General features: G+C 40.6%; 1 protein-coding gene across 2 annotated transcripts; it reads right to left on the bottom strand.

The window, feature by feature from the left end:
- nup210 (nucleoporin 210) lies at window positions 1-26,141 on the bottom strand. 2 transcript variants are annotated; one of them, XM_035645042.2, is made up of 40 exons: window positions 25,467-26,141; window positions 24,618-24,757; window positions 23,493-23,624; window positions 22,240-22,336; window positions 21,981-22,131; window positions 21,330-21,462; window positions 20,898-21,056; window positions 20,670-20,738; window positions 20,464-20,570; window positions 19,774-19,914; window positions 19,512-19,649; window positions 19,128-19,283; window positions 17,994-18,192; window positions 17,091-17,236; window positions 15,857-16,075; window positions 15,536-15,709; window positions 15,100-15,292; window positions 14,688-14,794; window positions 14,384-14,488; window positions 13,824-13,925; window positions 13,457-13,585; window positions 13,089-13,216; window positions 12,879-13,014; window positions 12,716-12,778; window positions 12,116-12,295; window positions 11,944-12,024; window positions 11,449-11,580; window positions 11,021-11,179; window positions 10,560-10,651; window positions 10,278-10,452; window positions 9,221-9,396; window positions 6,314-6,534; window positions 5,756-5,892; window positions 4,925-5,039; window positions 4,088-4,234; window positions 3,283-3,533; window positions 2,977-3,181; window positions 2,264-2,386; window positions 1,845-1,925; window positions 1-1,249 (listed from the first exon to the last, which is right to left on the bottom strand). In XM_035645042.2, the coding sequence occupies exons 1-40, from the start codon at window positions 25,613-25,615 to the stop codon at window positions 1,146-1,148; spliced, it is 5,652 nt and encodes a 1,883-aa protein (XP_035500935.2). In that variant the 5' UTR covers window positions 25,616-26,141; the 3' UTR covers window positions 1-1,145. The 2 variants fall into 2 exon arrangements, with proteins under 2 accessions (XP_035500935.2, XP_035500937.2); XM_035645044.2 differs by having other exon boundaries at window positions 2,264-2,383.

Genomic DNA, 26,141 nt, shown 5'->3' with positions numbered 1-26,141 from the left:
TGACCATAAAAAGTAAAAACTTTAATTAGCAAAGGCAAGAGCATATACACACAAGCAGACAAACCTTGTGTTTGTATTATGTGCTGAAAGCTTTTCAGATATGATTGTAAGGCATGACAACGAATATTAAACACAAAAAACACTGATCCACTCATCGTAACACAGCCTCCTGTCAGTAAAACTGAATTTGACTATTTAACATAAATACCTGACATCGTCAACACTTTTTCAAATAGAAAAATGTCTCATTTAAAACTTAGTCACACTGTTATGTAACAGAAATTCAGTGCTACAATTATCTCTCTCTGGAAACTTGGGCAGGTAAGAACAAACAGAACAAGAATCATAAACCACGTCACATTGTGATTGCTCTTGCAATGAAGCAACACTGGGATAAAAACTGAAGGATGGCTCACATTTCTAAACTGTTTCACATTAATGTATTAGACAAGGAGCTGCATGTCAAAAACTCAGTATCGTTAAATAATCACAGAAGTTTGATTCCACAAAAAATGCCCAAAACAGAAATGAACCAACCATTTTCCAGGCAGGATCTTGCACATTAGAAGGGTTCATCATGTATGAGGAGGATGGTATTGTATCAGTGGACAATATTTTCACTAAGTGTGTAAGCTGCAACAAAACAAAGGATGGTTTATGCTCAAAAGAAAAAAAACTAAAACATTTTCAAGTTGTGTGCTCTGTCAAACAAGACTGTTTTACATCCTGAGTTATTAAGTTACACTTAGCACACACGTGAATATCAAACAAACAAACAAAAAAGCATTTTAAGCACAAACTAGTGATTTGGTTTTCCCAACGTTCTTCGAAAGATATCAGTCTGTAACAAAGTGGTTTTGTATAAAAACCTTTTTCCACAGCAAACCACAAAAGACATATAAACATAAGAACCACACACAAATAATATAGCCCTGTTATCGTCTTGCAGCTCTTCATTGATCTTCTATTCTGAAAAATTAAATGAATTAAAGAAAAGAATCTCTACAAACACGATGACAATGGAGCTGAGATTTTTGCGGTCGCATCCCACAGCATTCGTCCGGGGCGACGGAGGAACATTCAAAATGCATTAACGGCCTGTGGTGTTCTACTTTTGAAGAATAGAGACCGGACAAAGGGCTTCATCAGGACTTGTAGTCTGGAGAATAGAGCCGCGACCTGGGGCTGCTGTTTGGGTCAGTCCTGTTTATTGTGTGGTTGAATGAATTCACTACTGGAGAGTTGTAACCTGCAAAAAAAGAAAAGAGCGGAATATAAAACAGGGTAAATGAAGCATCTACAGCAGAATAAAGCTCACGCTGTGGAAAAAAATTATCATTAAACAAAAGGTCAATGGAGAAAACCAGTTGATAAACATGGCAGAATTTAAAAAGGGAACATAACCTAATTTAAAAATCACAATCCTTTGTATTTCTAACAAACAAATCGCGACCATACATACTGTAGCAGCACGAGGATAGGGCTACGAACTTTGACATCAACACTACGGGTACTTGAGACTTGAGGACCGATACGATGCTTTTTGCTCGGTTTTACACCAGAGTGATCTTTAATTCACTGTGGGCGAGGTAGCATTTCTTCAGAAACTCTATTTTGACTCACCTAGTTGTCCCGGCTGCTATCAGACACCTCTTCTGTCTATTCTAATTGATTCTCAGTGGAGCTTTACAGCCCAGTGGCATCACGTATATATACGGGTTATAAAAACTTCTATTTACTCATTAGTTCAAATGAAAACAAAACAAGACCTTTAGTGGTTTACCTGTTTGAATGTATGCTTGAGCTTTTATTTACTTAACAGCTGTGGTGGGACAGTGTCCTACCTGAGATGGGTGGTGGTGGTGTCCTCTGGATGAAAGCCGGGTGATAAGTTTGTTCCTTTGGAGAGAACACGGTGTGGAGGACTGCAGAGAGTAAAAGTTCATTCAAAACAACATCACATTGGAGAGCTCAGTATCAAACAAAGTCACTAAACACCCTCACGACTTGGAATGAATGGAGTTGTGACCCTCACCATTGACACAGATCTTATCGAGTGTGAAAGGTGCTTGAATGAATCCGTCTTTTTTTTTTAACCAGAGACAAACCAGCACTACTGCAAAAGTTCATTTTCCGCTGAATAACTGTCCCTCATTATCGTATAAAATAAGTCAGGTATTTATCAGTGTCACAGTCCCTCCAACAACTACTACTTCCACCCTACTACAAGCATTGCATATCCGACAAAGATGAGGTAACGCACCGATGATGATGATGGCTGTACCGGCCAGGAGGGCAAACAGGGTGAAGAACATCATCTGGTAGGAGTTTATGAAGCTGTGCAGGGAGAGGTCCCCCTCCATGGTAACAACTGGAGCGGCAGCTGCTGAGACGGAGCAGAGGACAAGATAATAGGCTGTCAGAACCTCATCGAAGGGCTGAGAACATCAACGATTCGCTAACAAATGTTGGTTCACAGGGATGATGATGCTGGTTACAACGGAGCGGAGATCTGTTCGAGTGACTGCTACTGGAAACCTGATTCATCAGTGTGTTTAATTCCTAGTAATGTTGTCTAAAACTAAACCTAAGTGACGAGTTCTCTTGTTTGAAATTCAAACTACTGTTCAACTTTTAAATATTTGATGTGTAATCACATATTTAAATTCTAAAAATCTCTGTGTAAACTCATCAGGGTGTGACTTGTACCGATGTCGGTTAGACACAAGAACTTATCTTTCTAACAACAAACCATCTGAGTTGTACATTTGTGGATAAAGGAAAGACAATGTAAGTTTAACTGACACTAACTGACGCAATGCAACCTCACAGTAACAGCAAATTAAGGATTTGGCTGCAAATTATACACGTTAGTTCAAATTTATTCAAACTTGATTTACAAAAAAACAAACAACACCCACCCTCTTTTCCTGTGACCTTGCACATAAAATACACAAAATTTATCAGATATCTGACCTTGCATTATAGCACTGGGATCAGACACATGAATCAAAGTGACCGGGATCAGGAGACTCTGGCCAGAGGAAGTACTGCTTATGGAAATGGAAGCGGAAACTGCAGCCTGAGGGTCCACGGCGCTGACGGTGAACTTTGAGAAACTGGGAAAGCCGTGGTGTGCCTCCTTCTCTTGGACAGCAATGTTGGGAGAAGTGGACACCACCTGAAGCAACAGAGAAGTGAATGCAAACCTTTTTTCCCTATAAAACGAAGTTTACTTAAACAAGGGTCATATCAACTGTAATGTACAGTGTTATGTCTGACCTCCATGTTGGACAGGGTGGCAGTGGGGCCGTAGACTGTGAGCTCAGCTGATGGATGCAGGTTTGAGAGCAGCAGCTCTGTCTGGTCGGAGAAGAAACCGGGCTCTATGGGCAGCCTGGCACTGACTTGTTCCCCAGAGAAAGCACTGCCCTCCAGGCCCGCTTTCACCAGCAGGTTGGTCATGGACATGCTGAGCACACGGGTCCGTTGGTCAGACATCGGCTGCAAGGTCATGGAACAGGTGTAGAGGCCTGGGGCGGGAAATCAACGAAAATTAGGTTCAACATAAATTATTGATGTGTGCATTTTGGACAAGAAATTACTACGGGTGTGTCAAAGTGTGTAAATCTAGCATCAATGTGGTTTAAAAACGGTGTAAGGTAGAAAGGAGGTAATATATACATTCCCACTCAGTCGTATTCAGAGAGGATCATTTCTCAACCAAACACAACCACTGGGACTTAAGTGGGATTCAGCTGAGTGGTTGTGGCCTTGTGCTCACAGTGGATCCCCTAAGAAATAAGACAACAACTGGGGTGAAGTCCCAAATCCCAGACACAATTAGACCAGTGCTTTCAAGCAATATAGTCGCTGCAGTTCAATACGTCAACTAGACACTTTCATAGCCACTACTAAATTCATTCAAGAGCCAAAGCAGGTATTGATTAGGCCCTTGTAAACCGTGCCCCTCTCGCTGAGCATACAGATGAACACTTTAGGGAAAATGTTTTGTTTTCTATCTTTTGTTGAAGCATTCTGAGTGTCAAGGGATGAACAGGTGAGAGAGGATTCACATCAGCCTTACCGATGCTAGGGTCAAAACTAATGTGTGTTTTGAAGACATCATTAGCAGGGAAGTCAAAGGCATCGCTGGTGAAGCTGAGGTGGCAGCTGACCAAGGTTTCTGGCTGCAGTTGAGAAATAGCTTCAGTCTGGGCAGAAGAACAGGTTCCTGCAGGGTAGAGCACACTTTCATTAAAAATAAAGGAAAAGTTGGATAAATACTAATAACTGACATATTCATTTAATTATTTATTATTTATTAAAGCAAAGGTTTGACATTTTTGGAAATATGCTTGTTTAAATGGATAAATGATTGATACCGCTCATATCTGTTAGTTAAATATACAGTAACAGCTAGTTAAAAGATAGCTTAGATTAACACCGGTCTGAATTCAGGGGGGGCAGCCAGCCTGGCTTTGTCCTTAGGTAACTAAATCCTCTTACAATGCTTCCCTTTTACTTATCAATACATTTGACCTCATTTGTTTAATTTGTACAACAATTGGGGTGCAAAAACAAAAACAACTGAATTAAGTGCAAGACTATTTCTTGGCTGAGTGCAGGCGCCAGATACAGGTCACAGCCAAGAAATAATCCTGCACATATTAACATTCCGTAAAAACTGCCAATTACTGACTTTACAATTTTGCATCGATTAAGTAAAACACAAACATAATGTTTTCATTAATGAGCTTTAGAGGCACGTCAGGCTTAGCTAAGCTAACAGGCTGCTGGCTCCAACTTCATATTTACCAAACAAACCTAAGAAGTATGAATCGCCTTCATAGAATTCTTGGCAAAAAGTGAATAAAAATGTAAAACAAATCCTTCAATTACTATGATGGATTAAGTTCTGTACCGATGAGGTTGGTTCCTCCCTCTCTGGTGGTGAGTAAGACCTTGGTCTCCTGGCCGTTCCTGACGGGTGCAGGCTGAGCGATAGCTGCTGTTCTTGTAGCTGCTTCCACTATTACCTACAGAACCAAACAGAAGAAGTCCAATAAATCCAAAGAACATCCAGGTGTGTGCTTGTTAAAGTCACATTAGAATTCTCATCCAAATCTAATTGCTAATCAATCACTTCAGACTAACAGAATAACTAAAAGACAGTTGAGTGTTTAACATTATTGCTTCCTCTATATCAACGTGTCCTCCCACACTGATAATACAAAGATATCTTGGTTCAGTTCACTTTGTTAGAATGCCTTTGAGCACTAAGATTAAATACATCGCACCAAATCTCATCAATTCTCACTCAGCTGAGAGGAAATACGGTAGGGAGAACGGAGGGTCACCGAGTAGATTGCGCTGACGCTCCACTGAACGCACCATCGTGGATGACAATGCTGATGTCATGCACATATTCACACAGACAGAAAAGCGTCACTGAAAAGTGATGGAGGATACGATATACACCTGCTGTTATTTCACTCTCATTATGATATGTATGTTGAAGGACTGATACAGAATCATGCACTGGCAGAGAAGATTCAAATCTCTGGAGAGCAGAAGTAAAGGAAGCAGAGAGGTGTGCTGCATGTATAATTACAAAACTCTCAACTTGCTTCTTGTAGCTCATTCATCACACCCATGAATACAAGAAAAATATACATACCAGGGCATACCTCAATGCTTCTCACACAGTCTGTTGGATAGTTAAGATAGTAGTCAGTATCTATAGAAGACATACCTCTCTGTAGGTTTTCAAAACACCAGGTATTTCATAGTACACAGTGACCGTCCCAGAGTCCCTGGCTACAGCCGCACCACTTCTGGGATCCACCTGCAGAATGCTGTTAGCTGAGGAGCTCCAGGTGCCATGAGCACCTGCAGAGGGGGCAAGATAATGTACAACTTTAAAAAAACAAGATATTTGCACACTGGCAAACTAAAACCATTTGTGAAATGAGAAGTACAAACAAAGGGCTCTCCTCTGCCAAGAGAAGCACTCGAAGTCTATTGGACTAAAGATAAATAGGTGCTTTATCCTTGAAGGAAAGTCAATAAAAAGTGGAGCAAAGTGGATGCTGAGATGGAAGAACACTGAGGCAGACAATATATCGTATCATTGTATTTTGTATTTGTACCTTTTGATATCGTCTCTTTTGGCTTGTGGCGGCTACGACAAATTCATTTCCCCCAGGGTTTAATAAAGTCTTCCTCTATCTCTCAACATTACTAGAGAGTCACAAACACACACAGTACACAGCACATAAGATCAGTTGCTTCTACATGTATAACCTCTCACCATCTGGGCTGGTTAATTGGGCAGTGAAGCAGACGACATCTCCCACCACCAGTATTTGGGCCTCGTGTGGATGAATCGCATGCTCGACAGCAAGTGGAATGAAGTCTGCGACCCCCATGTTTTCACTGTCCCACACTGCAAGAAGGGTGAGGCCCACATTGATCGTCCGCAATGTCAGAGTGTGGTTACTCGGCCCGACCCCTACCTGCACCAGGTCATCTCTGCGGGACAGAACAGAGACACAGGTTTTATGTTAAGGAATAACAATCTTTTCATAAATATAACTTTAAATATAATAATGGACTTGCAAGCCCCTCTCCCAAACAGAACTTTAGAAATTAAACCTCGGATTTATCTTTTTTAAAATTGAAAAGAGAGAATAAGCAATAATAAAATAGGGATTAGGTATAATGGAATGTTCCAAAATTACTTGTTACGCTTGATAAAAAAATGCATCAAACTGTCACAAAAATACATCAAAAATGACCTTTGTTACATGTCATACCCATTTAATTGTGTTAATATTCTAAAAAAACTAAATTTTGATTTTAGGAACGAAAACAATATACCACATTCAGTCACAAGCTCTTTTTTGAGGAACATTAACACGGGCAGGGACTCCCTTTGCTCTCAAAACAGCCTCAATGTTGGGAATGTTCCTTTGAGGTTCTGGTCCGTGTTGACAGGACTAAATCAGATTTGGCAGATGCACATTAATGATGCGGATATCCTGTTATATCACAACCCAAAAGTGTTCTATAGCATTCAGATATGGTAACTCGGGAGCCCACTGTGTGGTTTTGGTGAGTCTGTGTCCACGGCCGCTTTAGATTTGTGTTGCTGGCTGACAGGAGAGGAATCTGATGTGGTCAGTTTGTGGTTGTCACCCATCTGCTTCAAGGTTCAATGTGTTGTGCTCTCTGAGAGGCTTTTTTGCTCTCCACAGTTGTATAGAGTGGTTGTCAAGAGTTACCTTGGCCTTTCTGTTAGCTCCAACCAGTATCACGAGTCTCCTCTGACCTCTGTCATCCAACAAGGTGGTTCCATCTGCAGAACCACTGCTCAAACGAAGTCAAAACTCTACAGACTGTTTGACTGTGTGAAAATCCCAGGAGACCAGCAGAAATACTCCAACCAGCTTTCTGACACCCACAGTCGTGTCACGGTCAAAGACACTGAGATTACTTTCCCCCACTTTCTGATGTTTAATGCGAAGTTTAAGTGAAACTTCTGACCTTTATATGCATGTGTTAATGCATTTCACTGCTGCCACATGAGAAGCTGATAAGTCATAGCAGATGTGTCGGTGTGGTAGGTCTAATTCAGCTAAATGCTAAATTTATTTAGGGCGATTCATTAATACACTTTTTCATTAACAGAGGTCAAACATGGGTATATTGTGACATAATCTAATTTCTCATTCAGTTTGTGATTGCAGCACCATCCTTGGCCAAAAATTGGGGCAATGCTATTAGACATGCTTAAAATAACCATGCTAGTAAGAGTTTTAAAAAACAACAACAAAATGCTTAAATGTCTTTTCTTGCAGCAATAGTTTAACATCGAACTACATTTATGTCCCCCCCTTCAAAAAAAAAATCCAACCGACTCCTTGGAGTCTCAATAGGATCTAATCACAGACCAGTTCTCCAAGTCCCAAGACTATCAGCCCTTTACTGCTCTGATATCGATACTTTCCTCCTAAAATTGTCTGCCAGCACCTGGAGAACAAGGTAATAGAATCAATTTATTGTGCAGACAGACGAGGGAGTCCCGCGTCGGGAGTGTAGCAATGCTCCCCCTGCCCAACACTCCCATTAATTTAGCTCACTCACTCAGGTGGAAACTACTCCACACCTGAAATGAGGAACAGCCCAGGAAATTAATGTTGTGAACTACAGTACATGTAGAGTCTGTATCTAAACCCTGGCATGACCTCATTTACAGGCTGGACCGTGCAGATATTAATGTACACAAAGAAAGAGGAGATATATGACGTATCACAGTTCTGGCTTTATAGAAGTAAAATAAAGTGTTATTGTCTTTCCCAGTGTTATTGATATGTGTGGTAAAGCTTCGACCAATAATATCAGCCGATATGAGGCTTTCACAGGCATGTATCAGAACCTTATAACGTTCAGAATAAGAAATGTAGAAAAAAGGTGTATTATTGTTTAATATATATTATATATATAAATATATTTGGTATTTATAGTTAATTTAAAAAAAGTTAATGGTTAAACTAAAATATCAAGCTTCAATTACATGTCTTTGTCATAAAGGTTTAACAACTACATCTTAGGTATCATTGACAAATAAAATAAAAATATATATGCTGAATATATATATATATATATATATATATATATATATATATATACACACACACACATACATACATACACGCCAATGTATCTGTATCAGTAGGGTTCTAATACATTGTATGGATCAACAACATAAAAACATAAATTCTAAAAATCAATAATGTGTCGAGACCATGTTTGGCCTTTTTACATTGAGATCAATGTTAAAATCCCAACTACTGAAATGCATTTTCTGCTCAGCTGGTAGAGGGTGAGTTGTTTATGGGTTGACATGACTTGTCTGGCAGAATTTGAAATGGGAGTCATTAGGCTACGCAAGGCTGCACGAATGGAGCACTTTAAAGAGCGGGCCCGCTACTCGCTCTATATATAGCACGGAACAGAAGGATAATGGCTTCTCAACCTTGGGGTACCAAGAAAACTGCAAAACAAATCCTCTTCCCTCCTTCGCCTTTCTAGAAGCCATGTTTCAGTCATGGTTTCACACAGAATGCACAAATGGATGCATTTATATCAATAAATGACAGCAGCTCCTAAAAAAAGGATGATGAGTGTTGAAGAACCTATAGGTTGTGTAACCGACCTGTTCGTGGAAAACGTCAGGTGAGAGCTGGAGCTTTGTAGGGCCTCTCCAGTGCTGGCATGGAAGTGGACAGTGAAGGTTAGTGCTATGCCCAGTGGAAAGGCTTTCAGACTCTCTCTGGTGTGAGTGTACAGCACTGGACTGGTACTGAAGCGCACATAGGACACAGGCACCACCTGACAATATAAAAGAGGAACCAGTGTCGTACTGAGTAACTGCAGGAACAGTCAGCTGCCATTTCAGGGGTCAATACAACTGTTGAAAATCATAATGGCCATATAACATAGTCCACTAAGAACGAGCCTGTAGCAGACAGAACAACACAGCTCGAGGTTCAGTATGACTCATATTATGATTTGATATACTGACAACATTTTCAGAAAGAAAAAAACATCCAAGCAGAAAAAAAACCATTGCTTTTATATTCAAGTAAATAAAAAAATGTTCTACGACTGCACGATTAATCATTTTTGAATCGCAATAAAAGGGATAGATTTGAAAACAAATTTTCATGGTGAAATAAAAAGCAAAATTTAGATTATGTGCCGATGTTGTGTGCAACTTAGAAACAGTTCATCAGATTGAAGCCTCAAATGGTTCGATTTAGTAGAAAATTGATTGAAAGATTATGAACAAGGTTTGCGATGTCCGTGTTCTGCACTGTCATGTTGACTATATATAGTATAGTATATATTGTTGTGTTTACATTGTAAGAAGCAATATGGAGTCTTACATTTCAGTAATGACCATACTGTTTTTCCATCTCAAAGAAAGAAAAATATTTGAAGAAAATATTTCCTAATTCTTGCTCAAGAACTGTGATCTCAATTATAATTTAAAAACAAATTGTAATTTACATTTGACCTATAATCGGGCAGCTCTCTACGTTAAGACGAGAACTAACATTCTCTGAACATTTAACCTTTGAGAGGAATCTCTTGCTGACCTTACAGTACCCGAGTTGACATGTATTTCACTGGCTGTATTTGTAGACTACTGCTATTTTAAAAACAAACAAAATCTGAAAGATGTTTCATGCAGTGGCTCTCAAACTGACCTTCACGGCAAGGATGAGAGTTTGATTGACACCAAAGGTTTCTTGAGAGGTGACCAGCAGAGAGGAGATGCCAGTGAGAGAGCCAGAGAAGAGAAAGCCCTTATCATCCACTTGAGCAGTGACAACCTGGTCAGGGCAATTCAGCATCCGATAAGAGAGGGCACCCACACCATCCCTATAAAAAAAAAAAAAAAGAAGAACAAAAATCAATGATTTATTTGTTTCTGACATTTTACACTTGATAAAGAGGCAAAAACCATCAGGCAGGATCATGTAACTCACCTGTTCGTTTGGAGTTTGAGAGCTGAGTTTGGAGCCATCAGTAATTCCCCAGCCTCGACTTCAGGGTTAAGCATGTGCAGCTTGTCATAAACCTTGATCAAAGTGAAAAGTTGAAACTCCAATTATCAGAGGGCTTTAATCATTCTCTGATGTTCTGACACTAATGACATGTCAAAGTTTAATGCAGTTTGAAGCTGGATGGATTCAGCAACCAACTTATCTGCAGTGTTATCACCTCACAAAGTTAACACCAGATATTCCAGAGCTCAGCAACGTGTGCACTGTGCTGCCTTAAATGTCAGCTTTTTCTATCTAGCTCTAAGAGGAGCATAGTCATGATAAGCAAAGGGATTTTAATGAAATATCTGCATATAGTTTCTACAACATTGTTCCACAGGATTCCCAGATACAATGTTTACTGCGCTTTCTCCAGAGAGTTGTAGCCACTGTGTTTGCTGTACCTGGATCTGGATCTCATCTCTGAGCTCCTGAAGGTTCCCCACTAACTGCCCAGCCTCTGGGTCAGTAACTCTGAGCACCACCTTCAGCCCTGTCCGCCCTCTCGTTCTTCCAGTCACCCTCATGCCAAAGTTGTGCTCTGGCTGGAGCTCCACGTTAGCCTGAAGGAGACAGGCACCATTATGAGAAGGGCAAAAATAGAAGCAGCAAATCAAATAAAAAGACAAGAGTGATGATGAAAGCAGGGACAACGCAGAGCCTCACAAGGAAGCAGAGACGAGGCAGATGCTGGTTTCTAACCATAGTGTTATGCAGGGACAGCACATCTTAAGTCAATTTGATAAAAGAATCGAAAGGACAACAGGAACTAAAAATAGGAACGGTGGAGTGGCAGAAACTGTATGTGATATCAAATACAAGTGCAGGGTACCTCAATGTGCCTTGACTGCACATCCAGGATGTCTCTCTTGGTGGTGGACCAGTGGAACGTTAGCCCTGGTAGAGCATTTCCAAAGGAGAAGGGTGTCTGACTATTGGTCAGGCCCATCACATATACAGGCATCTAGAAAAAGGACACAAGCTTAGTTAAGGCAATCACCAAGTACAACATCACCCATAAAATATTTTCAGACATGAACTCTGGAAAATTGGGTCGACATTTTATGGAGCTGGCCGTTCACATGAAGAACGCAGCGGGAGATTCTCCGAGTCAGATGCGTTCACACCAAAAAGGAAATTTCCAGAAGATTGAGGCGAGGGGTGGCACATGGGTAGAGCGCCCCCTCGGTTGCCAGGAATATTCCAGAAATGATCCTGGGGTATTCTCACAGACATTTTTTCCAGAAATTTTACGAAGAGGCTGGCTGTAAATGTTTGGTTTTTTTTCCCTCACTAACTGCAGTGCTAGTCAGAAACTCAATCATACCTGTGCTCCTGTCTTCATTCTTGTGATGGGTGTTCTGATTCGAATGGCTGTCAAGACCACAACCTCGACTTCTACTTGATCCTGAGAAAACAAGAGAATAAGCCTCTCATCGGTAAATAAAAAATCAAGTGAGCCATACACTTGTCCACGTCACCTATATATACACACTAACCTGAGACACTACAACTAGCTTCCCAGTTTCAGCATCAACAGCTTGGACCAGTCCAGTCACAGTTACATTACCAATGGCAACACCCCTGACGTGGCCAATGCCATTGACAGAAGCTATCTCTTCATCGGAAATGGAGAATAGGATATTGGACTGAGGCTGAGGGCCACCCTCAGATGTGATCTATAAATGACAGGAGGAATAAAAAGGAGAAGAATGGTAAAAAAATATTAATATCACTCTCACATGACAGTAACATTTTTTAAAAATTGAATCAATACAATATACAGGGTCTGACAATAATTAGCTGTAAGTGATTATGCTTTGTGTATTTAACTACTTAGGAATTATTATTGTGTATTACTGAGTTTAATGTGCAGCAATCAGTATGTCTCTTGGATAGATGGTACATGGCTTTCTTATTAGATAGAAAATTTTAAGCAAAGGAAAAGCAAGCTGGATGTTAAGACCAGGAGCAATTAAGCTAATGTCATCTTCCAGAAAAGTCCTGGCAGACGACTCTTAAATAACCGAGGACCAGACAAACTCTGAACTGAGGCCAAATGTTGCCGCACGGAGACCCAGTATCAACGTTACACATACCTGCATCATCGCTCCAATTAAAAGAGTAATTTTCCTTGGGATGAGTTTGAAAGGTGGGAACACCTAGAAGTTAAAAAATAAATAAATTACAATACATGTAACATATGCAGAGTGAGAGTTGAAAATTTGAACTGATATTACAGAGAGACAAACAAAATTATACCTCAATTTGCTGAGGTGGGGAAGCAATTTTTCTCCCATTTTTATCCACGACAACGGCCGACAGAGTGGTCTGACCAATCAAGACACCTTTTACCAGGAAAACAGCTGTATCGTTCTCTGCGGACTCTGCTAAGTGTCTGCAAAAGGGACACAGAAACTTACATAAATCGTTGCAAGTTATTAAATCATTCAGAAATGTATCATTACTTACTTTAAAGAGACTATTGCAGAAGCTGCCCTGAGTTTGAGATTCATGAAATGGAAATAGCTGGCTGGGAAGGGCTTCCTGTTATCGTCCAAGACTCGGACATAAGCTCGCACAGATTGGCCAATCTCCACCTGTGATGGAGACGAATAACATTGATCATTATGGAAATAAATATTTTGGTTCACAAGCAGGGCAAACCTTATGATGTTAATTCATGACAGGCTATCTTTCATGAAAAGAGGACACCCATATTCAGAGCTTCAACGCCCTCGAGGCATTCCAGAAATGTTTGGTACTGATAATATAGATCACCTCGCCAAGCAGTGCGCCTGGAGCCTCAAATATGAGGGATCATTGGGATGAAAACTGACCTTGTCAACCACTCTCACATAAACCTCCAGGATGTCGGACACATGTACTGTGGCTTTGGCAGGTGCTGGAAAAGCCAGACAAAGGTCATGAACCATCACCTTCACCACTCCTGGGTGAACGGGAGAGACCTGGGAAAGACGGCAAAAGAAAAGACATTCATTTAAAAAAATTTAAATCTTAATTCTCTGCATTCAACTAAGCAATTTTGAGCACTGGCATACTTAACACCATTATCCAGCAAAAAACCCCCAATAAAAATCATAAGGTTTCTTGAAATTTAAACAGTATGCATGTTGTTGAACGTCACAATTGTGTAGTCCCCAGAACGAATCCCTCACAGATCACAACCCAGATGTTCCTTATTACCTGAGCTGCTCCTTGGGTTTCTTGGAATACCACATCCACCATTCCATTGACACTGGTATTGACAAAAAAGTGTCCCGAACCCTCTCGCAGGCCCAGATTCGCCTACAAAACAAAATGCATCAATGCTTTGTAAAATTGCTGAAAATGATTAGAATGACAAAAAAAAAAAACTTATTCCATATCCAATTCAGGAAAATCAGTTCCAGTCTATTGCAATGTTTGTGTGACATCAAAGGGGACCTCTGCCCACACCCACTCTGTAAAATCCTCTTACACAGGTCAGTAGCTGTTATTTAACCCCCACACCTACCAAACACTTCTCCTATATCACATTGGATTAGGAGAGGGAGGCCCACTGAGCAGAGTTTCCACTTTGTCAAGAGCTATGATTATTCAAATTTGGATTCCTTGAGTCATTACCAGTGAGATGAAATTTTGTTTGTTCTGCAGCAGAGCAGACTAAATGCTAAAATGTATGATTAAATATAAACGGCACTTTGTAAAACAAGCCATGAAATGCCAGTGTAAAGAAACAACAAAGTGATGAATCCGTCTCTTACCCGCACATCTGGGTGGTTATATATGGTCACTGCTTCGGGAGAAACTTTCACATCTTCAACCAACAGAAGCTCCAAATTGGCTGAGACAGGGGTCAGGGGGTCATACTGTCCAGTAGAGGAAGAAGAGTTGAATGAGGATCAGAAACACTGAAAAATGTATAAATGAAAATGGAGTTTCGCTTAAAGTTGAAGCGGAGGATCTCTTTTGGGAGCCCTTGTTGCAAGAACAACATTGATATTTTGCATGTTGTTTCATTCTGCTGCTTCTGCTTTTAAAGAGGAAGTAAAATATGTTTTCACTTACTGGACTGGGAACATTAGCTGCTGCAAGATGTGAATCCTGGTAACCCAGAGCTGTCACCGTAATGGCAGCAATGCCTGTCTGATGATGGACAAGAACTGTCTGACGTCCTGTCATGGATGACAACAAAAATCCTCAAAATTATAGTATCATGAACACCAATCCAAACTTCATGCCATATCTATACAAACATACAGGAAACGCAATAAAAATTGTATTCCCAGTGATAAGTGAACGGATAATTCTGCCACCACCGTCTCAGAATTAAATCCCGTCAGAGCTTTTTACCCTCCTGTTTTTGTCTCATTACTTTCCAAATGTCTTAACAAAAGAGTAAAGTTAAGCGCATAACCCACTCTTTCTTCAAAACAAAAACAACATGCAAATAGGTTTATGCCTGGTGGGAATGTTTTACCGTGAAGTTTCATCTGTTTGTTGCCGTCCTTGAACAGCTTAAGCTCCATTGGCATCGTGGGTTCAATACTGGCCAGCAACACCTTCGTCGATTCCCACAACATGTTCAGAGAGCTGAAGTTGTCAAACTTCCTTCCTTGTTGATCAAAAGCAGCCAAGTCCAAAATGGGATTTCGGTAATTTGATACAGGTACCTAAGAAAAACATTGTTAAAAAATTTGTGTAGCTATAATAATGACTATAATTGAATGATTCATTTCTCTCGAGGGTTAGCTGTTATTTTTTCCAAATGACAACAACAACATCACATCCAACAGCATTGGATAAATTAAAATAACCAATGTTGAGCAAATACCGGTATGAAAAAAACATAAAGGTACAAAACTTAATGTACACAGCTGGTATCCAAGCTTTGTTAAATCACTTCGCAAACATACCACTTGTTTGTTCTGCTGCAGCAGCGGGCAGGTCAGGTCCAGCTGTGGGCTGGTGTACACAGGGACCAAGGTGAGGCGGGACGGAGGAGCACATACAAACTTGACCTTTGCTGGCTCCATGGCAGGATAAGGATTAGTTACACTGGCCTTGTTCCCCACCATCACTTGCAGAACCTGACAAATAACACAATGTCTACTCAGTTGTCTCCCATATACGCAGTGGAAATTTGAATAACTATTGGAAGAATATAAAGACGGGGTTTTTGAGCTGTTGTATTTATTCTCAATTTACAAGAACTTTTTGATGTCAGTAGAGCCCACCTGTTCTCCCAGGACCCTGCATGTTGCTCTGACCCCATGCTGGTTATAGTTGTGAGATGAGGGACCAGTCAGAGTCAGGCTCACACTGGTCTCATCCTCAGCGATCAAGTTGCAGAAGAACTTTGAGGGTTCTAAAACCCAAGGGCGTGGCCCGCCCTCAAACAACATGTCTTTAGACGACCCCAAAGTCACCACAGCCACAGATACAGGGTCAACAGCCTGAAAAAAACATTATTATTATTTTAGGAAATGCACTAGTTCTTACAGTTACAGTCAGACACAGTGAGGAACTTCAGAAGGAAATGCTGTAACAGATGTCAACAGATTTGGGACAAAATGTAATAACACAGGAGGTACGAAGGCAAAATAGATATTTCAATGAAAAATGAAATAATAATTTATACAAGATTCTGATTCTGGTTCTCAAGATTCTCTGGTGTTAGGAAGAACTTAGCTGGGGAAATGTTAAGCTGGAATACACAGTATTACACAGCAGAGAAAATGAAATTGGGTCAACCTTTAGCCGCCAGGGCACCAGTGGGAAAAAAACATCACAAAATAGATTCTACATTTTTATTTTTTTAAATACAACATAATGATCCCATGATGAAAAAAATACAAAGCCTAAAAAGGGGCATCAAAGAGCATGTGACTGTACTGACAAACTGAATATAACATGCAGTGACTGTTATCGGTGGCTCAAGAAAGACAACATTTTTAATGATAGGAAATTTGATCACCTCATCATAACACATCATACTGTTAAATTTGATGCTGAACCAAGGCAGTTGAAGTCAAATGAAATCCGTTGCAGTATTATCACCCAGGCGTTGAAAGAGAATCAGTGTAGCAAGTGTATAATGCATAATTAGAATCCAAAGAGCGCAGAGGAAACCCAGGAGGAGAAAATGTTAACACTCGCTGATCATCACATTTCTTTGACCGGAAGGAGAGTCTGTGTATGAACGTGTGTGTATGTGTGTGTTTGTACGAGAAGGTTTGTTTCCTTAGAAGACAAAAAGCTAATTGGTGCTTTGAGATGAGTTGAAAGACTAATGACTTGAAGATTATTACAGCTTGCAGCTGCCCCAGAGAATTAAAAAATGTGAGCTAGGCTATTAAATAATCAGCAAAGGAAATTAGCAGTTGGAGTTTAATTGTGGAGGCCTTTAGAATTATCCATTGTGTACAAAGGAAAGAAAAATATTACGCTTCAAATTTGATGGGGACTCACTCGGAGAGGAAGATAGGCAGCGATGGTGATCTTGGCACTGAGGTGAACGTTGCCATGGGTGTAGCTGACAGTGATCATGGTGAACCCAGGGGCCAGGGCCTTGGCTCTCACCCCACTGCAGTGGTCCTGGCCTGGAGCCAGCCTCCCTGGATCAGGAGAAAGAGGAAGTCAAAAAGTAAGAGAGCATGTGATATGACAATGTACAAATAACCAGAGACGAACTACTTTCTCTTTTAATCTTAAACCACACTGGAGAACAGTCGTATTATTTGTCCCAGTCAATTCTTCGGATTATTAAATAAAATATCCCACGATGAACAACAGTAGATCTTCCAAACAGAAGAACTTTTAAGGAGAAACTTAAGATGATCTGAAATCCATAAATTATTAAAAACACTTCAGTTTTAAGGGGATTGTGCCCATAGTGATTGTCAAGCACAGTCAACTTCGTGTTTCCCATTTATTTGATTTGGTTGACCAACTAATACAGTTTTTATTATTTCTTTCTAATTCTTCCCTGTGTGATGTTCATCTACCATAGAAAAGTATTCAGGAAAAAAAGTCTGTAATTGATGTTTTTGACACTGAACCAAGGGGTGCCCCTCCCACACCCTGGACCGAACACACAGCTGCAGAGCAGTGAGTAGACTACATCTATGGTAATGCCTCAACAGCATCACTTCAACATCGCTAAACAAACCATTCCCACAGTCTCTTTTCATGCCAGTCTCCGGTTCAGCCAACCTACAACTGGCCAGGAGTCGTGATCAGTCATAACCCTCAGTGACCTAACTGACACCAAACACAGTGATGATGAATGAATGAGTCCTTTGAGTGAGCATCCTCTGGCAAATGCCCCTCCACCTGCGCTCTATGACTGAATGAATGAATGAATGAGCTCACCGTCTAGCAGCTGAAAGACACCGTGGCTCTCCTCCTCAACCTGCAGGTCAAAGTGGGAGCAGTCACTCAACATAACTCGCTCTTTCTCCGCCTCCTCCAGCAGCCCGAAAATCCTGAGGGGCAGATCCAGAACCAGACCCACTGTAGCCTCTACCCGGCAAGGAGCAAAGTCCATGGCCACGGGCTCCACAACGTAAACCTAAAGGCGGAAAGACATCAGAAGGACAGTAAACAGTAGAATTCTAAAAGAAGTAAAATGGGGCGAATGAAGCTTTGATATATAATGTAGATACTTTAATCGCTATAGTTATGTAAGATAATAAGATGATTATATGTCAGAGTTTTATGTTTTAATGATTGAGGAAGTTTTTCCAAAGTGCATCATTATCTATTATCATTTCAATTCTGTCTTGAATGACTTCTCAAATTACATGCCATTACATGGCATATCACATTCTTTCATAAAAGTTTAAAGTGGAAAAGCAGGACAAAATTAGATTGATCATTGGACTCTAACTGTGGGCTGAAAGAAGGATAACTCTGACATGATTACTCATCCTTACTCACATTATTGAACAGTGGCTACTTTGGGAACATAAAAGATGAGGAGTGATCTTCCCCACTGGTGATCCTAAGCGACATTTATGGAAAATGCATTAACATTTCCTTTCAAATCAAAAAAGTATTTCCCTATATCACAAATTGATTAGCTAAAGCTCCCTGCTTCTTCAAATCAGCGTGGGGTAGTTTCATCAGAGTTGATTGATAATGGCCTGACAACTGTTATTACAGCTGTTCTGTTAAACTGCACAGAAAAAAATGTCTCATGCATTTCTTCATGTTGTACCCCATCGCTCGTAATAACAATTTTGAATATTGTTCTTTGCGAAGAAACATGGTCCACAATAGCTGAAGTTGCAACAATATGCCTGTTAAAATATATCCACTGGTAGCATATCATATTTAGCCTGAAAAATAAACTAAACTGAATCTACTTGCATGCCTCGATTCATTTATTCTTGAATCGTGATATTAGAACTGATAAGCAAAGGATAATCGTTTGTAACTTCCATATTAATATATAACAGGTGTGTTGTTTCGCAATGTGACACAATGTCTTCCGTGTCAACTTACCTTCATTTGACCAAAGTGCAGTGGGTTGCGTAGATCATGAGCGTAAACTACACTGACGCCAATGTCACTGACTGTTGTCATCACTCCTTTCACGGTCAACGTGGCGACAGCTGTGTTGGAGGAAGACCAGCTGAAATTTCCACTCCCTCCCGTCGCCTGTAACAAGCAACAGAGAACAGAAGTCATTATCTGCAACAGAATGACCTCTCATTTTTTATCTCACATTCAGACCCAGTGGTAAAATTACAAAAACCTTAATTAAGACTAAATTAGGAGTAATGGCTAAAAACACCGTCTCATATAGGTGTCAAATGCTTCACACACTCAAGTTGAAAATCCATTCAAGAACCAAGTTCCTCATACGTTCTGAAAAGGAAGAACTACCTTTATTGTGTACTGATACGCTCCAACCTTGGGCTGCCATGGAAAGGTGAGAATACTGGGACTCAGGACTATTGGGTTATAGATTTCCACATCCTGTTCATTGTGGACTGGGTTGGCGAGTGCATGGACATTTCCACTCTGAAATAGAACAGAGGCCACAGAAACTGATCAGGCTCTCTCTACTCAAGTGGAAAAAATGGGTTGATGAGCGCAATAACGATGCTCCAAATGAAAGAAGGGTATGAGTTGCAGCTGAACTCACTTCATCCACAACAGCTCTGAGGGTAGCCTCGAAGAGAGTGAGGCCTTCTTGGAGCGCTCGGACACGGTGGTATGATCCATTCAGTGAAGACTCCAGGAGTTCAAAGTACTCGGCGGGAAAGTCAGCAGCGATACGGACATTCTGCAAAATCAATGTCCAAAACCACAACCAGATTTTCAAACTAATGCCTTTGTATCACTATAGATAGAACCTGGTTTCAAACTTTTACAGCCTATAAGGTTATTTTGATTTCATACTTTGAAACTGGAGACAAACCACTGGTTTGAAATGTTGGTTGATAAAATGTGTTTCTGGCTGTATCTGATTTAAGACGACCAAATTCAATGTGTTAAACAAAATCCTATTAATATTATTGGAAAGCAGCTCCATTGTCTAACCAAATCCACCAACAACACAGAGCAAATGCAAAATATATTTATGAGAAAACCAAGAAAGAAATTGGACATCTTACATAACTACAGCAGAGGCTGTTTGTGTTAGCTGCTTTTCGCTACGCATGAAATGAGAAATATTTGATTTTATCAATAGCTAGAGCAACACAATGCTGGTCCCAGGACCAGCATTGTGTTGTTCATACACATTCTCTAGCAATAGACACAGCATTCACACAGACACTCAAATGACTTCAAAAAAAAAAACTTAAAAAGAAACTACCTATAGGGAACTTACATCCGAGAGGTAAATTTTGTTGCTGGATTTATCAAATACTTCGATGGAGATATCGTACACTCTGCCTGTTTCCAGCACCCAGCTGTCTCCTGGATGAATTTGAAAGCCTAAACAAGTAAAAGAGAAAGATGTTAGATGAGTCAAGTCTTTCATGAGCTCATACTATACTTCTCATTATGTTATCAACAGTAGTGTGAAAAACAAACCTAGGTAGCCTGGTTCAACCACATACAGAGTGCTGTTGGGGAGACGAGACACTCCCTGCATTCGAAGGCCTAAACAGATTCTACTAAGGAAAGTAACGACAGGCAAATTGATTGATAACGACACCATCATGAACTTAGCTGGTTAATCGGAACCAAATTCACAAAAAGAGACTTTTTGTATTTTGACCAGATATTCTCCTCGACGAGTGCGATCTGTCAGAAGGATACTCTTGTGATCCAGCACCACGTTGATGTGTCCCAGCTGAACAGCCGTAACTGTGGAGATGCTTTGAGCCAGACTGGCCACAGCAACATCTGGGTTTCCATTCGTGTCAACCACACTGTTCTGAAGGTGCAGCTCATACTGATCACAAGGCATGGAGAGCTCTGATCAAACACAACAAAAACACAGATTAACACAAGACATGGCATTTCAGGACTACACAGACTTGAAATTTAAAAAGGAAATAGGACAGCTGCTCCGCTCAGCTGGTCACACTGAGTGACTTCAATGGCTCAAGCAACATTTTTACTTTGTCTTTAACTTTGTCAACTGATGCCTGAGCTGGGAGCTCTCTAATATAGCTTCGAAAACGGCACAAGGGCCAAAGTAAAAAAATTTAAATGATGGACTTTATTCTTCACTGAACTGAGTCAGACCTGCGATGGTGCCCTGTCTTATCTTCAGGACTTTGTATTGGATGGAAGTTCCCGCCAACAAGTAGACATCATGTGCAGGACTCAGCAGGATGTTCTCTAAAATCAGCAGTCTCACCTCTGCAGCACCCACATCCTGTGACACAGATGCCATGGTTACAGAACAACACACCACAGCATGTTCCCGCCCAACAAACCAGAAAAAAAGGTTGGGAGTTCTCAAAAACAATCACATAAATCAAACCAACAAATTTTAACAGCTAGTGGCTGTTTTTTTAATTATTTTTTGGGAATAATGTCTATATTATTACTTCAAATAACATTTCTGTCTTCTTACTAATTATTCGGACAGAAGATAAAAGGTCGGCCTGATGAAAAGAAATGTGAGTTACAAATTCGTTGAAAGGCAGAAATAAAACTTAAATGACATTACAGCTGTCTGTGTCATCAGACAGGGAGCAGCCATTACTACTGTTCAGTCTTTTGCTATTTTAAGTCTGCATCTCACAATAAGGCACAGTTCATTTAGAACTTATTCAGATTTTTCCTTTTTTCCTGTTAAAGAAATAGAACAGAAAAACCTTGTAATATTTAAACTGTGGGGAAACGTCATCAGCCACAAAAAATGCATGTTTGTATAACTTAACAGCTTACCTTATATAATGATTCTCGTATTTTGGCTTTCAACTTGGCATGTCCTGTTTTTAGTCCTGACACCAAAATAATATCGCCCTGTTTCCCAACACGCTCCATTTCAGATATGTACCCAGGGGGTGTGTACGTGGACTCTGAGAATTTAAGTACCCTGAGACGAGAAAAGATACAGATAAGAAAATACACAGTCTCAACTCACTATCTGACCATAAAAAATTATTAATTTTCAGAGCAAGAGGAAACAAGAGGGGAATCTCACCGTAATGAATTGTAAGAGTCAGAGAATCCATTCACATCTACATCTTTCACTAAGGTCCAGTCAAACACTAGACCTGCAAGGGTGCTGAAGGTGTTTCCTGAAATATAAAAAAAGAACAAGTTTGTCTTGCTATTTCTTTTAAGCGTTAAATATTAAACACTAAGACTTCATCCACACTACTACGTTTTAGTTATAAAACCTTCATCCAGACTAGCAATTTAGCTCCGTATCAGTATTAAACCCCGTCTGTACTAAGACACAAATATATCACGCGACCATGCATGTACACCAAGCATGGGCATGCTGGTGTATACAGGAAGCAGATTGACTACTCTGCAGTTGGTTACTTACAGTTGGTCACAGAAAATTATACGAAGGAGAAACAACAATGGTGAAAACTAAGAGCATGGATTACTTTTCTTAGACCGATGACCAGGTGGAACTGTTACTGACAGAAAGTGCTAGCAACGCTTTGCCTTCACCGCTGGTAGTCGAGTCAGTAAGAACCAAAGCAGGAAACGACAGCGGGTGACTGATTCTTCGTTCCCAAATGTCTGTTTTTGCCAATCGATACTAGAAGGCTGCCCCAGAGTTTTAACACTAAAGCGGGGCGAGCAGCATTACCAAACTTCTCCATTTGAGGTGCTCAGAAACTTTGGAGTGGTATAGTCAGACGTAGCAGAAGTGATGCATTTTAAAACGAAGAGAAACAGTATTTACATACACGTTTCAACATGTAATATGAGCCTGAGGTCACTACTGTATGATTGAGTGTATACTGGATGCTCAGCACAATGTCTGAAAGCAGTCAAATTAGCTTAAGCAAAACCAATAGGCATTTCATTACAGGATGCATGATTTCCTTTTGCGATCTACTCTAAGAAATCTAAAAGGCACTTTTTGGGCCAAAGCAAACCAAAACAAACCACCAGGCCCTGGAGCCATCATCAGACAGAATTGGGCTGTAGCTGCAGCTCATTAAACTAAGTGTGTTTGCCCTAAATGGAACCAGTGAAACAAAACAAACACAGCCACCGCACAGTCTGAGCCTGAAGGGAAAGGAAATGCTGCCTAGAGCCAGCTCACTCATTACACTGAGAGGTCTTTAGGGCAGCAAATAAACACTTCAATGCAGGCTCCTTTCAAAAGCAGAATGGAGTGATATCACAAGTACTTAAGTCTTAAGGGAGCATTTAACACCATCAGCCAATAAGAACAACCATGTTATGCTGTGATAAGCCGGTATATGACACCTTCAGAGTCCAGTGCATGAATTTTGAGTTCCAGTGGTGAGTCCTCGAGATGCAGCTCTCTGGTGGTCGATACTACTTGGATCTCACTGATGATGTCGACGATGGCATCGCAGCGGAGTACCTGTCCTGTAACTGCAGATTGAAGAGGGAACAAATCATCATTTCATTCAAAACATCATATATAAAGGCTGCACTACAATACTGCACTTTCACTCAAGAAAGAAAAGCTCAGAAAAAAATGTCTTGATATTGTAAGGGAACAGTAATATGCATTACTTATTGAGACAAAAAACAAATCTTATTCCAGGCAAAAGCACTTTATTATGAGAATATTATCTGTAGCTTCCTCTGCTCTTGGAAAAGTGAACTCAATCCAGTCAGATTTTGTGTATTTTTTGGGTCGGCTAAAAGGGCTGTTGCACGAGTGACAGATCATATCAGATTGTTTTGATAAACCTAAAACAGCTGGAGCAAGTTGGACCTCATTCAAAGTCAGTGACTCTGGTCGGACAATCTTTATTTGATTTGATTTTTTTCAAAAGAGACATTTGACATGTATCTGGAAGGGACAATTTCCCTGATTACAAAGCAAATGTCCATGACAGGCCAACAGTAGCAGGCAGCAGATGACATAGAGCTAACAGCCTTCTGTCTTACTAATGTGTGCATCGTCTTGTGTATAGTATTTTTCTTAAAAAGTCCATCTACCTGCATTTCCAATCAAGGCCATTTGAAAATTTTGCAGTGCACATTTGAGAGATTTTGCTTTACTTTCAGAATATAATTCTCGACACGCTGGATACAACTATACTAAAACTCTGTATGTGACCAATGGTCTCCTGAAGTAACCACTGCTTGGACCTTATCTGCTCCTTAACACATCCCTATTAGTTCAGTTGCAGTTGATTCTCAGCAACAGAAAAACCCCAAATATAAAAAATAAATTCCGCCCCCAAAAACTAAAACTAACCCGTGTCAAGGTCAACAGATTTTCTCTCATTTTCATGTAATTCTTTCACAGTTTAAAAAAAATTATATTTTAGGTTTCATTTATATAATCCACTATTCTTGAATGAGCTACTTCAGTCAATTAATTGCTGATTAAACGAACATGACTGTATTTACCAACATCTTCAGCCAGAATGATGCTGGTCAGTCTCGAGGGCTGCGTAGAGAGAGCCTGGAGAACGGCTCTCCTGGAGCAGCCACTGCCGCTCACTTCATCCAGAGCCTGGATACGAGCTACCTCTGGTCTGGTGGATGACCTGGAAGAATAACGTCAGAAAAAAAATGGTCATATACAATAAGTGGGGTATAGCCAAAAGGTTCTCTAAGTGACAAAATAACAATGTAGTTTGACCTTATGTCAATCAAGGAAAGTTTTGCAGCTTTACTACATATTTTAAATATAGATATCAGATAGAGACACAAAAATCAAAAACAGAGTAACAAACTGTTTAAAAAGGCAAGTGTCAATATAACATTTTCATTTCTGTATGTTTATATTACTTTTATGTTTCCCATTTGCTGCTGTAACACGGCAAATTTCTTCATAGTGGGGCTAATGAAGGTTTATCTTATCTTAAAACTGCAAAACTCAATTATAGGTTTTATGGATGAATTATATTCAACCAATGATTATTTCCATAATCGAAGAATCTGTCGATTATTTTCTTGGTTAATCGATTAGTTGTTTAGTCCATAAAATGGTGACACGATCGTGTTAAAGGAGAGAACTCTCTATCTATATATCTATCCATCTGTCCATCTATCAATCTACATTTCATTTATTTCATGACGTCTTTCTAGACACCCTAGGACACCTTGCAACACAACATCATTAAACACAAGAACAATTCGAAGTACAACCATGTGGAGTTAGGCCACGAAGTGTCAGTGTGCTTGACACGTGACCTTCACGCAGGATGCGTCCTCTCCACGCCGATGGGGCACACACACCATCCACACACTCACCATCTGTAGCAGCCCTCGGTCGTTTCCAGTGTGAAGTTGATCCTCGTGCTTCTGGTCAGCGGGAGCAGCACTTTGGGAATATTTAGTTTGGAGCTACAGTGAACTTCAGAGACAGTTATTAAAAGCACCAGCACCAGTAAGGAAACCATTTCCGCTCGGGGGGGGGGGTCTATCGGCTAACGGTCGGATGAATGGACAGAGTTCGAGCGCTAGCTAAACGTCCTCGGTCCTATTAAAGTTCGCGGACGGAGGCGCAGTGGTCACGAGGTCGAGGCTCTCGACTCGTCCAGGTGAGCGGCTAACATCGCCACTGAGGCTCCTCGGGTTCCTCAGATCACACACGCCGTCGTCTTCCTGCTCCGTCTCGGAGACGGCAGCCTCATGATGACAATAACAACAGTCCCCGTGTGTCCTCGAGTCCTTCTCCTAGTTCGTCCTCGGCGGAGCTTTCGGAAGCGCGCGACTGAAAACTAGTTTGACATGCCGAGTTCCGTGTTACTATGCACAGTTAGCGAGCGGTAGCTCCACAGAAGCATGTTCGGTACAAATACCCGCCATTAGCAATAATTGGACTTCCAGCGTGCATGCCGGGAGTGCGGTGACGTCATCGACAAGCGTGCTCCGGCGGATGACGCGGTTTCTTAAAGGAACAATCCCTGCTGTAAATAGGAACTT

The sequence above is a fragment of the Scophthalmus maximus genome, chromosome 3 (assembly GCF_022379125.1).
Source record: "Scophthalmus maximus strain ysfricsl-2021 chromosome 3, ASM2237912v1, whole genome shotgun sequence".
In the NCBI taxonomy this organism is placed as follows: Eukaryota; Metazoa; Chordata; class Actinopteri; order Pleuronectiformes; family Scophthalmidae; genus Scophthalmus; species Scophthalmus maximus.
Note: the sequence above shows the minus strand (reverse complement) of the source record. Positions and strands in the feature narration are given on the sequence as shown.